At 40.9% G+C, this 14,972-nt stretch overlaps 1 protein-coding gene across 5 annotated transcripts in view; it reads right to left on the reverse strand.

Annotated features, from left to right (window-relative positions):
- LOC121644089 (zinc finger protein 521-like) overlaps nucleotides 1–13,822 on the reverse strand; it is a 91,363-nt gene extending 77,541 nt beyond the window's left edge. For 2 of the 5 annotated variants that reach the window (XM_041991786.1, XM_041991784.1), the window contains exons 1-2: nucleotides 12,978–13,668; nucleotides 6,087–6,143 (exon numbers count right to left, since the gene is read on the reverse strand). In XM_041991786.1, the coding sequence (XP_041847720.1) occupies nucleotides 6,087–6,143; nucleotides 12,978–13,017 (97 nt within the window). In that variant the 5' untranslated portion in view covers nucleotides 13,018–13,668. The other 3 variants (XM_041991788.1, XM_041991787.1, XM_041991785.1) reach the window with 3 other exon arrangements.
- Nucleotides 13,823–14,972: the final 1,150 nt, after the last annotated feature.

Genomic DNA, 14,972 nt, shown 5'->3' on the forward strand with positions numbered 1-14,972 from the left:
TTTGCCAGAGCTGGGGATGTATGGAGCACAGCTCACTAAAACACAAAACCGAGATTGTTGTGCCTTAGATTGTCATCACGACACACTTCCTTAAATTATTCAGCCTTGCTTGCAGGCAGCCGCGGGTCGCGTACATCAATATTCTTCAATCCATCTGCATTTTGTCTCTTGTTGGCTTTGTGCCTCAGCAGTGCCAGGGGTGGTCCACCAACTACCCTGAACCAGGACTAGCAACCATCTTTCAAATTACTAGTATAATCTGAAGTTCTTCTAGTGATGATAAAACATTCTGACAGCGGATAAATGATTGTATAGCTCACCAGTACATATTTTCATTCAGCAGTATAGAAAATTTAAAACAGCATCTTATAAATAGGCAGCATGGCCTGCAGCTTTTTTTTTCCTCCCCTGCCATGGCCATTACTCTCAACAATGGGACTGATTAAAAAGCCTACTTCCAATCAAACAATCATCTCACCCTGGTTATGCTTTGTTGGGGAGAAGAGCCTTAACACTTCACTGGCAGCCATTTTAAGCCCCACAGATGCAAGCACTCCTCAGCTTTTCTGAAACTCTGGAGGAAACGTTAGGAGAAAGCCTTTTTTTTCTGCCAAGCACACAGTGCCTCAGGGCAAGGAGTGTGTGGCACCGATGTGTGCAGGTGGCAGGTGCGGGTGTACATGCAGTGGGTGTAGCGGCCATTTTAAACCCTTGCTCTGTAGGGTGCTCTTAAACTGTGAAATTCCTTGAGGAAAGGCGTTCCAGAACTCATCAAGGCCACCCAGGATTTTTTCTCCCCCCCCCCCACTTGCGCCAAGTATTGATGTAACATCACACCCTCCATTGTCCTTCCCTCTTGGCGACTTAGGCTCTCGGAACATGCCCTCTAAAAATATCAGCACTGAGGTCCCAAGTGGGACCATGCAGAACCGAACAGAAGGTGTTTCAAGAAAATGAAAATCCCAACCCAATCCTCACAGATGCAGGCCTTTCTTGCTCTCAGGGAAACACTTCTGACTGAGGCCAAAATGCACAAAATATAGACGTACGATTCATCCACATATGCAGGCACAGAATTCACAATATGCACTGAAAAGTGAAGACTTTGTGTGTTTTTTTGCAGGGGTTCTGTGGAGGAGGTTAAGACCTCCCAGAGACCTTCATGAATCATTAATTTCTTTAATATTACAGCTTGGTTCTGTCAGAGAAAACAAAAGATTATATTTAATGTTTTAGCTGAGATACAAACACAGTTCTGCTTGCAGAATGCAGATGCAGTTAAGTTTTATGATTTTATAAATCATTTGAAAGTTACATAATCTAAAATAATGACCAAAGGAATTAAACTGAATTTTATTTGGATAAAACTCAGAGTTGGAGTTTTACTCCGTTGTTTTGTCTAATTTTAGGTGATGAGTTCCAGCTGTGACTTCCAGTGAATCCAAGCTGGGTCAGTGTGCTCGGCCAAGCTGAGTGACCTCCGGCGCACTGCTGCGATGCAGCGCTTGGAAGTGTAAACTGCAACATGTAAGGAAGAAGGAAGGGGGTGGGGGTGAGTTGGTTTGGAAACTGGGGGTTGAGGGCATGTGTGTGTGTGTGTGTGTGTGTATGTGTGTGTGTGTCTGTTGGGGGGGGTGACACAGCAAGGTCACGTCCAACCCAGGGATTAAAGAGCCACATCAATACTGAGGTTCCTGTGCCTCTGGGCCTCATACAGTAATCCATCAGATCAGGACATCCTCTTCTAGCAGTCTCTATAGGCTGGACAGCAGATCAATACTGGCATGCTTGGATTGGCTGACAATCACATGTGGAATATTGGGTGGAAGATGTGCGACATATTAAGAATTAAGGCTTGATCGGCATGTTAATTGTATAATCAGCAACAGTGCTGCAGAACAACAAGAGAAAGGATCCATTACTAACTGATCCATATTCTGATAAAAGCAGCTTGATGAAAAGTGCTGACTGAGAAATTATTCATGTGGGGATAGGGTGTTGGGGGGTATATAATGAAGATCTTAGAGAAAGGTTTTGTTGTAGATAAAATTCTAATCTTTACCGTACTAAAAATGCATTAATACTGGGCTCATAAAATGTGAGGATCTGAATGGTGATTGACATTTTTACAGCCATGTAATATCTTACTGAGTCCAAATCCATCCATCATACACACACTTGTGGCGCCAAGTGACATTTATCATGCCACAACTTTCATCTTGAGAATTGAAGAGTCTTCTGGACCCCCCACCCTTATATTATTGAATATCTCTGCTCTTAAATATTTATAACCTTTTAATTGATATTCTCTTCTCTGCTCCATTAGCCACACCAGGGACCCATGGTCCCTGGCAGGGAAGACCTACATTCATTCCCTACTGTCTGGCCCACACACTGAGACAGGTGGAGACACTGACCACAGGGATTGAGGAAGGGCACGAACCCACAGGAATTGAGGAAAATAATACGATGCAATAAAATGAGACAAAGCTGCCAAGCTTGAACAAAAGTTAACTCTTATAAATTGTGCCTTTAAACTCCTGGGATATTTTACCCTTAAGCTTAAAAATGGGAAAACGTATTGAATGCTTATTATAAAGAAAAGAGTAACATGAAAATGTGCGCACTTTGCACATTTTTGTCCACGTTTCAGACTTAAATTCATTCAAATCTAGTCACAAAATACTAAGCACAAAAAGTATGAAATCACTGAGGGTTATGTTCCTACTTGCCTGTGGATAACAGTTTGTCAGGTTCAGTCAGTCTAAACTCTGTTGTAGGTTTTCTTTGTAAAATGAAAGAACTCTGTGTCAAAAATATCATTACCAGTGCACCCATCTCCTCATTTCCTCCAATCAAATTTCAAGAGATCCTGTTATGATGCCCCCTCTCTGGCAACCCACCCTGCAACCACCCCCTAAGTTCGAATTAAGAATTTATTTTAACCAGCGAGCAGCTTCTGTCGACACGTGTCGGCAGGCCTGATCAAAGGTGAGCAGACTCCTTTATCAGAGTGAGGGAGGCTGTCAGAAATAGGAGGACATTAAGATTGAATAACCTTCACACGCTTGCCGGCACCTCATTATTTAAAAATCTAAAACTTTTGCAGAGCACCCAACATATATAGGTCACACTACATTCTAATGCCACATGTGCTTCTGAGTGTATCCTCCTCAGTGTGAATGGGATTTAAGAGCTGTCACATCCTCTGATCCCTCATCATTAAAGAACATCATGATCCGACGAAAGGGCTGTACGCTTGACACTTGCTAGATTGTTAACGATCATCAAGAATTTACATAGAGGGCGGGGAGTTTGCGTTCCTGTGGTCGGTGTGTGCAGTTTGTCCGCCTCTAGTTCTCCAGATTCATATTAAGGACTAATTACGGTTTAATAATTTGATGCATTTGAAATGTGAAAGCAGATCAGCAGAGGTGTTTGTCAAAAACCATTTCTCTAAAAGCTCTAAACATGTTACAAGCTTAAGTTTCAAGCAATGCTCCCGTCTTGTTATTTATTACAAAAAGAAAAAAAATGCAGCATGTTTATGAAAATTTTATGATGCATGCTGTGTTAAGATAACAGTAGCACAGGTGCCAAACAATTATAGGAGGAGTAAGAACAAACAATGTTGACAACACAGAACGCTGCATGAAGGTAGCAGCACATAAAATTAGAAGTATACAGACGGCATCATCTACCCTTAAAATATCAACATAAAAAAGATAGGAGCATATGAGGAAGAATGGGAATCAAAGCAGCTGAATGGGAAACAACATACCAAATGCTCTTTCTCTCTGTCCTACTGGTTCCCTCACTGGGAGTGATAATATTGAACGGAGTGCCTTGCTATGCCATTAGTGCAGGGAAACATCAAAGGAAATGAATAATAGAGAATATGATTTTCTGAAGTGGTGGAGTGAAAGAGTCCCTTCCTTTTCCTGCCGTAGTGAGCCCTGCAGTACATTGATCTGTGGGCAGCCTCAACCTCTGCCAGAGCCAGAGTCTCAGACGCCGCACCAAAATGCTACACTGCTCTACACTATAGCACCTAGCCAGCACCAGCTCTCTGCAACTCTTCTGTTAGCCTCAGTCCACTCCACGTTGACAAAGCAGAAACACTGAGAAAACACAGGCTCAATCTGACATTGACAACTGCAAAAAAAATAAGATTTTATACACACACACACACACACACACACACACACACATATATATATATATATACATGTATACAGAAAAAAAGGAAGAGAAAAAAGCGCAGAGCATGTGGTTATAATTACACACAGGCTGTGCAGTGGTAAAGCCAAGCTGCAGATCTTAAGCCTTCTCCAGACTCTCTGGGTAAAAAAGCACATTGCCTCATTAAATCTCCGATATCACACTGTTCCTAACCCTCTATACTATGCATATCACTGTCTATCTGTTCGAGGCCCTCTTTTGTTAGCATTTCTCCTTTGCTTCAGCTAAAAATCAAACATGAATGAAAAACAGGATGCAGGGCTCGCAGCACACTTGCAGAGTCACAGAAGACCACAACTGGGGGTGTACTTATGAGGTAGATCTTGACACCCTGTCTGATTAAGCCCTTGGCTTGTCAGAAGTCAAATGCCTACTGTGGGCCTGTCTGTCAAAGTGGCAAATGCATGAGAATTAGGCGAGCTTTCCCATTGCTTTTCAATTTACCATTATTTGGTCAGTGGCTTAAAAGTCAGAATTACTACTGTTATTAATAAGTGCATCAAAATGTTTTAAAAGTTTAGGATGAAGAATTTACTTGATCGAAATTGAATGGTGTCTTAAAAGTTTACCGCTCAAACAACATTTTTCTCAGTGACCATTCGTCAAGCCGCATCCTGAGAGGGGGTTAAAAAATAAATCAGTCAGATGAAGTCAAATGAGCAAAGTGAGAAATTAATTTGTGCGCCCTCCTGATTTCTCCACAGGCATACATCGATCATGTGGCGGCTGTCTCCTCTCACTCTGGAGATAGAGGCGGTAGAGGGACGGGGAGAGGGGAGATTCGTGTGTCTGAGGGGGTCGTTGTAATCAGGCACACTCATTAACTCTGCTTTGGCTCTGGATGATAGGAGGTCTCCGAGGCAAGTCAGTCTCTTATGCCCAGTCTTAAATCTCTTGAGCTATGAGTTAGAGGGGCAAAGGAGGCAGTTTTCCTTTGTCAGAAGCTGAAACCTCTCATTACATACCCTAATATAACATGACTGCAGATTTAGTTTTGATTTGCTTTTTGTAAGGAAAGAATAATAATAATAAAAGAATCCAAAACTGCACTGTTTGGGCAGGGAAATAAATTTAAATGTGTTGAGCTGCTTCGGCCTTTATATGCAAACAATTTAAAAATGCCTACTTAATATGATGGCACAGGTTTTCAGAGATTACAAACATAAGCAGCTGAAAAAAACAGCGATGCATACAACTCCTATGGTTTTGCGCAGAAGCACTTACAAAGCTATGGGTAAATGCCGGACTAATGTGGCAGGCGAGATGTACCCAGGGTCCCCAGCCTGCTGGGCAAAACCATCCATATTGGGTTTAAAATAACCACACCTGAGACTTAACCTTTACCAGAGACAAATGAAATGAAAATATACAGTGTGGTGGATCAGGAGCAGGCTTCATTCATAGGGGGGCTTTCTGCTAGCCTGACCTGAATTACCGCTCTGTTCCTGGAGGGCCACTGTGAATGGCACACACGGAGACAGGACACATTCATCTGCGTAGCTCTATTCTACATCATACAGAGGTATACAGGGAAACAAAGAGTGCGAAAAAACGGCAAGAACACACAGAAACACAAGGACGGTTATGAGCACACCTGCACGCATGCACGCGCAACACACAAAAAAGAAGAAGAAGAAGCTACACCGCTCTGCCCTTCTCCTATGAAAACACATGCAACCATGTAGTTTACAGTATGAAAACCTAAAAAACAGGAAACACATACTTTTTCATCACTCTGGTCGCAGCAATGATTTAACAAACATACACACACACACACACACACACACACAGACACATGATCCACTTTCCAGCCGAAAATGATGAAATATGAAATGGAGCATTACCGCTTGGAATGGCAGTCTGCCCAGGACTGTGCTGGTCCTCTGTCACATTGTCTTCTACTGTCAGAAACAGAGAAAGGGGAGAAATAAAAGGGAAGAAACAGTTAACAGTGAAAACCAAGTTAGACACATTGAGATTTCCCTCTTTTTTATTATTTACTATTGAGATTTTCTATATGGAAACTCCAAGAGATTTCAGCTGCTTTCGACAGCTCAACCTGTGGTTTGGGAATCCACACAAGCCTTTCATATGTATGAGGTTTGGCAACAAGGCAAACAGTCACCCATGTAAATAACATTTTGGACTGCGTAATGGCGTGATGAATTATGAACGTCTCCCCTGAAACATCCTCCTAACATCAACAGTGACCAAGTTAAAAAAAACACCTTGATGACTATATTTGTAAGAAGGCTGTACAGCAAGCTGGTTAGCTAATTTGGCTAGTTTTAAAAAGAAGATTTGTAGATTTCAATATGAATTAAGACGAAATACTTCATGCCATATATATAATAAAAATATACACTCTACATTTACAGTGGGTGTCAAAACAGCCAAACCAGAGGCAAAGTGCTCTAACAGGGTGGTGACAACATAGTGACGGCTTGATCGGCACTCAGATCTGCTCATTAGGTACATGGCAAATAAACCACTTCTGAATTTTTGACAATAGCACAAACCTTGAAAAACATGACTTGTGTTTGGTAAAAGGTAGGAACCTTTTACATTGGAGCCTTTTTTTGGAACTGGTGAGACTTCCTTGTGGCATGTCAAGTACAAGAAGTGAAATGGATTTTAACAGCGGGAAGAGAACAAAAGAGTCTCCCACCTGTTCCATGTAAAATGAGGGTCTCACTAAGGACTTCATACGCCTCTGCGTTCCACCCCTGCAGTTGAAATGCATTCTCCATTATGTCTTTTCTTTCTAGCCTTTCATTTTCCTGGGCAAAGAGGAAGGGGGAGTCTGACAGGACCTCCCAGTAGGGTAGAATGGCAGTGACTGCCAAAGCAGAAATTGGCGCACTTTTAAAATCGCACAAAATATCCTGCACTTTGCATAATTAAGGCGGGATCCTATGGTGGCAGAAGCCTTTTCCTCAGGGGAGTGTAAGTCAGTGTCAAGCGGGGTGACAAACCTCAGTGAAAAATGAAGAGGAAAGTGATGAGCTGTTTCTTATGAAGACAGCAAACGACAGAACAGCTATGTTTCGCTGTCCAACCAATACTAACTCGCAGAGGAACTTGAATGAAAAGCTACTCAAAATAATCTACTAAAGAAACATAAGCAGTAATACAAACACTTATAGGATTGTCTCTGATTGGAAATATTTCCCTTAGTAACACAAATGGTCATAGGTCAGGCAGTTATTAGTTTAATCAGTTAAAAGTGATGAAATAAATATAGTTGAACACCATGGAGGTAGAACATCCCTCACAGCCACAAAACACTATTAGCCAACAGAGAAAAGTTGTCCTGTTAAAGGTGGCCTCAGTGACTGACGCCATGAGAGTTTAATGAGTTTCTCTAGCACTGTTGAGTGCTTTGCATCTTGGATCATTTAAATAGGCTTGGGATAGGGGGTCCTAATAAATCCCCCATGGTTCTATCAGAGATTGGTGGTGGGAGCTGGAGTTTTTGTTTTGATTACCGTCACTGTTGGTGAGATGAGGTAGTTCAGGCAGAAAATTCTATTTTACAATGCCATAAGAACTTAAACATTACAGCAGTTTGCGATGATTAGTCACCACGGTGAACTTATTAAAAGTTTTGTCATTTAAATTAAACAACTTCCATCAGTGTAAATGATTTTCTCATTTGCACCTGTCTGCTTGATAGTTTATAGCTAGGTAGGAGCAATCACAGAGAGCAAGCTGTCAAGTAAGTGAAAAACTCTTAAGATATTTTATACTAACTGGACGTTTGATCACCAGTCACAGTAGAGCAAATATAACTGGCTATGTCATTTTAATTAACATATTCTAAAGCGTGTGATCACCTCATAATGACTTCAGCTGAATACAGCTCAGTCCACACTGCTGTAAATGCATCAGTGCTATCAGTTAATTAATGTTTGACAAGGTACAGTGTATCACTCAGGCGGTGACACACTGTAATCATGCTGCTAGGTTTTGTTGATACAACACTGAACACACATGGGACCGTTTGAGCATGGCTTCTTTGATTCTCAAAATGCAGAGCAGGAGGAAAAAAAAAAACATAATCCCACAACAAGTGGCACAGCATTAAAGGCCACTAATTAACGCACTGGCCACACACAAAAATGAACGTGGAATAACGGTCATTGTATTGAGAATGACAACTCCCAAGACGGGATATGCACTACTCGGAAAATTTTGCAGACAACAGAAAAACAAAAGGAGAAAAAAAACAAAAAACAAAAACAAACAAAAAAAAAAAGTACTGAACTGAATTGAATTTGCAATTGAATTTGAGATTGTTGTAAAAAATACTGATTTAACAGAAACACATAAGCGGACAATGACAGACACGTAGCAGCTTGGACCTTCTACTAATCTCTCAAATAAAATCCTGCTTTGTAAGAGAACACTTAAGTGTGTGTATGTGCATGCAAAGATGTGTGAATACTGTGCATGTTATGCGCTTCTGTATGAGAATTGCCACATATTTTTGTGTGTGTCTGCTTGTGTGTATAGGCATCTTGCAGACATTAAAAGCCCTGAGTGTGTTCTTGGATATGCGTGACTCATCTGCTTGGTTACAGCCAGCTTGGACGATACAGTGCCGAACACAATGGCTGTGTAATCCGCCCTGACTGACCGGGAAGGAGACGCTCGCCACAGGGACTACAACTCAATTTAGCTCAGGTCAAGAGGTCAACCCTCCTCAATTAGGAATGGGAAGGGAGGGAGGAGGACACACACTGCACATGAATAACTTTTTTAATGAGCATTATTTGAACTGATGATTAGTGTCATAAATAATTTACAATAGAGGAGCATGTTAATCATGTTGCGTAATATTTGTAATCCTTCATATATTATTGCTGCATTTTAGGCAAAATTTATATAAAAAAAGGAGCTCTCCTTGTGGCATGTCATGAATCAATAATTTCATTTAGCAGGATTTTTTTCTTTTTATTTTGCAAATTCAGCTTTTGGAAAATATTAACATTATCCATACAAGCACCCGAGACAGTTGCAAAGAAACCCAGCAATGTATCACTTCAGATGCAGCAGTGGCGGGAATCAGTCACTGTGTCTGTATCAGAAGTCTGTCTCCATGTGGCAGACAATCCAAGACAACAAGAGAGACACATGCCATGGAATAAGGAGAGATATCGGCCAGCTCCCGCGACACCCAGTCCAACACACTGAGCTGCATGTCAAGAGCACTGACAGCCGAGCTAATGGGATTTTTCCATGGCTCCGTCATAATTTCCTTAATGATAATTTTTAACCATATTTTTGTGTCACATTAGGAAAGTGTTAATGGGTGTTATGCTACAGATCATTAATTGCGTACGGACTTGAAGATATTGCTGCTTCACATAAGCTGAAGATGACATAACTGTTAACAAGACATTTCAGCAGAGGAGAAAAATAGAGTAAAATACTCTTTTTTATGCATCTTAACTGTAAAAAAAAAAAAAAATCCATGTTTGACATTCAATATATTATGTTTTATTATTATTATTTTAACAAAGAACCAAATAATATTCTGAGCAATTTATTACTAAAATACTGAAGCTTTAAGCTGCTATTACACTTTGACACATAGGCCTTTGCTTATAAGTACTTAAAAGGGGAGGGGTCATTCATCTTGCATATTGCTGAACCCCCCCAGAAAAAAAAAAGAAAATAGAAAAATTCAAATGTCAAAAATTTGAATTAAGAAAATACTTTTTTTTTTAAAAAAAATTTAACTTAAATTGCAGCTTTGCTCGCAGTTTACTGACGTAATAAAAAATGTTGATGTTTAAACAGTCTATTCCATCAATTTTGTTTCATATCAATATGTTATGTGACATGTACAATAAGGTTAAAATGATGTTCCTTTACGTGAATGATGAAGCAAAACACTCTAGAGTTCACTCATGTGACGACAAATTCCTGCTCCTCAAAAGCATAAAATATTAAAGGTGTACATGACACAGTCCTGATTTCAGGACTGTCGCTATACTTCTAGTAAATGGTGCAGAAAATATATTTATATATGCAAATGACAGACCTGAAAACTTCCTCCTCAGCCAATGAACACATCAGTGCTGGGACTTGAGAGTGTCATTTGTACTCCAAATGAAAATATCAACTCAAGCCTCACATTATTCAGGAAGCAATGGAGGACAGGCAACGTGGCAGTCACTGTGCAGGGTTTGGAGTGAGATCCTCTTTCCTTGCTGCTCACCACTGACTGAGGCAGTGTGCTGACCCAAAGCCACTGCGCATCAAAACAAAATTACAATGTGCCTACAGTTGAGAAATGTAGAAGGCTCGGGATTGAGTAAATGTCAGTGGCTGGGGTGAAGTGTTTGCATATAAGCGAATGATGTATGGTCTCGTCCTGTGCCATTTATTCCCCCAAGCAATAACGTAGCCGGATCTGTCTCTCAGACTTAATTGAAACGGGACTTGTAATGTTGCCCTTTTCCTCAATGGGACCAAAAACATAACCTCTGACTCCCACAAGCAGCCAGTACTAAGAAAGTGGGTGTGTGTTGGGGGTACACAAGGGAAAAAGAAGTGCCAACTGTCACGACATTATTTTTTTCCATCTCTTCTACATGCACGCCATGTCCATACTATCCATACAAATCCCTCAAATACAGCTCATGATGCCTATTTTACCTTCCTTGCATGTTTCATTAGCACCTCTGTTTACTCTCCCCCTAGGCAGAACAAAGTGTTCTTTCTTGGCAAAAAATGGACTGTCCACACTGACCGCTGCCTCAAGACAACATCCTATAAAAGTGAAACCTGACCTCTGAAACCCCACAACCATGCAGACACAAGCTCACACATGTCTGAGTTGAAGACCAAATATACAGACAAGAAAAATAAACAGTAAAGAAATATGGGGACACAAAAATAGAAATTACACTTTAGGTTTCTAAAAGATAAGAAAAAAATGTCCATACATAAAATGACTATTCATGGCTGCTGCTGCTAACAACAAGGAGTGTTAAGCAACTATTTACAAAAAAAAAAAAAAAAAAAAAAAAAAAAAGGCAGAAAGAAAGAAAAACAAAAGACAAGTAAAGTTATTATGGACATCTGTATGAGTGCATCTCTGTCCCCAAAGGAAAGAGACAGACAAAGAACAATAAATAACATCTGCCTGTCCCTGCTTGGGTCTGATCCAAAACAGAGAAATATCTCTGATGTATCTGCATTTCAGCTCTGCTCGAGCAGTCGGGATGAAGACATAAAAGTCAGGATGTTCTGTGCGCCTTTTTTTTCTTTCCTATTTTAATTTTTATGACAGTTAAAAAAATGACAATGTCATCACTCTGACTTAATTTGCATACTGATTTGCTCACTCTTCCCTTCCATTATATTGAACATGTAGACATACACAAATCTTAACAGATGTTCTTCTGAATGCACAAACACTTGTAGCATGTAGCATGCTGCCAGGAGACAATCATATTTAAGTGAGAATAGCAAATGTCACACCACCTAACAAACACACACACACAAAAAAGAAGAAAAGTAAAGGAAAAAACAGTCAATGACAATCTGGTCTGAAAAAATAGGAAATCTATGTATAGAGCTGTTTACTGTGAATAGAGCTGTGCAGGTCTGGAAACAGAATTTGACAATTTTAAGATGTGCATGCATTCACATTTCCACCCTCTCCTGGGTATTGATTTAAAATGGTGGCTGCATGAATGTAGTACCGCAGACCATGTAATCTTCTTTTGAGATGAAGACTTCCGAGAAGGAAAGGGGAGAGAGAAGGGGGTCCACAGACCACAAGCTGGGAATGTGAAATTGTGGACAATTATTTGCTGAGCAAAATACAATGCCTGCCAGATGAACTGGAGCTCAACCTCCAAAACCCAGCAGCTCTCCCACTAAAATGCTCCTCAGAAAAAGTAATGTGTGAATATGTGCGTGCGTGTTGCTCTCTCTCTGTCTCTATTTCACTCTCCCTCCCCCTTTCTCACACTCTCACACACATGCACACTCACTTACAAATGGTAGATCAAATTACCACCAATGCAAGTGTTTAAAACAAGAAAGAAAAAATGGAATTTAACAAAAAAACTCTATTGCTTATATGATGAAATGTATTGTGGATATTTTAATTATATGTAAATATATACTTTAAAAATCCTAAACTTAACTTGTTTTCAAGTTTCTCGCAATCTCACGGGTACATCCAGATGTTTACTACTCTAGCGGCTTATCTAACATCTCTAATTTCTCCCGTTATGTTCACGTGCGGACACACAAACATACATACACACACACGCGCAAGCATAAACACACTTCAGCCCTCCCTTTCCCCAACATATAAAATATTTCCACCTTAGTCTCTCAGACTGGGGGAGAGGTCACGTGACTCTGCGCCCCATTCCATCAGACGGCTCAAGTTCCGACCAGGAGCGTCTTTAACACATCCAGATGTTTGCCAGCGTCGCCGCTGCACTGTTGCTCTCCACATTCACCATGCCCTGCCCCTGCACTTTAACTATCAATATAACACCATCAGAACTGAAGCCGACCAGCCTTTCCCCGATGCAAAGTGCGTATATGCAGCCGTTTTCATGCGCAACATCAGGAGGAGCACTTCGAAATGCGTAAAGATAAAAGGGAAGACAGTTACATTTTAATGTGCCTTCACATTATGCTCGTTGTCATCTCCTTAAAAGCAAATGTTGAGAGCCAGCAAACATAGGCTTATCACTTACCTTTTAGTGATCTTGGTTTAGCTTGCTTGCGGCGCGACATCCTATAGAAAACGCTGAAGTTGCTCAGTTTCTGCCTGATAATTCGTGCAGGACGGTAAAGTCTAAAGGTATGGTCTCTCTAAATTGCCCTGACCGAAATCGCGGCTGCCTTTTTACCATTACAGAAAGATGCAACTTAGCCCCTGGCCGCGCGGTCTGGACACGAGTTTGCTGTTATTTTGTGATGAGTAGGTGGACGTTACAAAATCCAATTTGCCCGATCGGTACAGGCGACTGTATTTAGTTGAGCTGCGTATCGGGGAAAAGTGTGAGAATATAGTAATCCCGTCATGCGCGTCCATTCTCCGGGAAAGCACACACGCGTGTAGGCATGATGTTCGTTTACAGATAAAAGCGCAATATTTGCTTTTCGCTTCTCATGTCAAATGCATCCGCGTGAGAAAGACATCAGCAAAACGCCTCCTGTGAGAGTGCAAAAATGCAACAAAACCGAAAAAAAGGTGGAAAAATGATAATTACACTTTTCACATCATATCCACCTAACAGCATCAAAACTATTGTAGACTCTTCCTTTTTCTCACTCCAGTCAGCTAATCATGAATTAGGTTCGGAATCTGATCTAAGTCTACGTCTAAATTGCTCTTAAAAGAGGATGAAGAAGCAGAGAGAAGATGGAAGCTCCCTCCTCATCACAAACCTGCAAGGTCTTGGACTGCGCTGTCGCTCCGGTAGTCCACATAATAATGGAAAATGGAAGCAAGGCCCCCAAAGCCATCAGGATGGCTCCAGAGGGGGCCCCTACCCCGCAGGGACTCGCTCTGTACGTAATCACTGAGGAAATCATTGTCAGCCTGCCTGCACTCACACACAGACAGAGAGGCATGATTAAAATCCTAGGGATCATGGCAAGATGCGGATTGCTGGATCTGCTGGTCCCCGGATCCGGAGTCGAACTCTAAACCCAAAGTCGGCTTGCTCACCCTGGCGTCTCCTCTGCCTCAGCTCGCCGACGGCCACTCTCCGTCTACGGCAGACGGACTGGTCCCCCTTCTGGTAGAAATGGTTAAGCAGAAAGACATTTTTCTGTGTGGCTGTCGACATACATGTGTCTGACATGTAAGACATGAGGGATATTGAGCGTAAGCTTCATTTAGATGGATTTTGTTTATTTAATATGGATTTGAATGTTTAATTTATCTAATTTCTTGAATGTCTTTAAAAGGAAATGTCTTTTTGTCAAATAAAAAAATGTAAGACTGGATAAAAAAAACAACTTTTATGTTATTTGAGGATTTGATGATTTTTCACAAATTTTCTCATTTTTCTTTTAGAATTTCACAAGTTCAGTTGTGAATGATCATATTTACAAGATAAATTGTTTAGTTTTCAAACTTAGTTATAATATAATAGTCTTTCTTTCTTTCTTTCTTTCTTTCTTTCTTTCTTTCTTTCTTTCTTTCTTCCTTCCTTCCTTCCTTTCTTCCTTTCTTTCTTTCTTTCTTTCTTTCTTTCTTTCTTTCTTTCTTTCTTTCTTTCTTTCTTTCTTTCTTTCTCTTTGAGTACACCCTCACCTGCCAGCGGATGTCCAGGCCCCATACTACCCTGCTATGTGAAAATGAGATCCAGAGAGGAGTCCTGCAGTGGGCTTCTCACTCTGCTCTCTTCCCCTCTGCAGGCTGGAGGTAGCCTCTGCCAGAGGGCTCATCTAAAAATCACAGGCACGTAACAGCTTTTTCCACTTTCAGTGCATTTCTATCTGAACTGAGTCACAGAGCCAAATGCAAGAGGAGAAAAGTGAGGTTTTGGCTTTCAGACCTATAGGGAAGGAGAGAACCAGTCGATAGGGCAACTCTGCTGTAGGAGAAAGAAAATTAACAGCAACCTTTGATAGCCTTTCCTGTGGCCAAATCAAATTTGGTGAAGTAAATTCAGTATAAAAGTTAATTATAACTGTAAAAGTTAATGATGTGAATGCTTAATAAGTCTGCTCTTTTC

This window comes from Melanotaenia boesemani, chromosome 8 (assembly GCF_017639745.1).
Source record: "Melanotaenia boesemani isolate fMelBoe1 chromosome 8, fMelBoe1.pri, whole genome shotgun sequence".
NCBI classification, from domain to species: Eukaryota; Metazoa; Chordata; class Actinopteri; order Atheriniformes; family Melanotaeniidae; genus Melanotaenia; species Melanotaenia boesemani.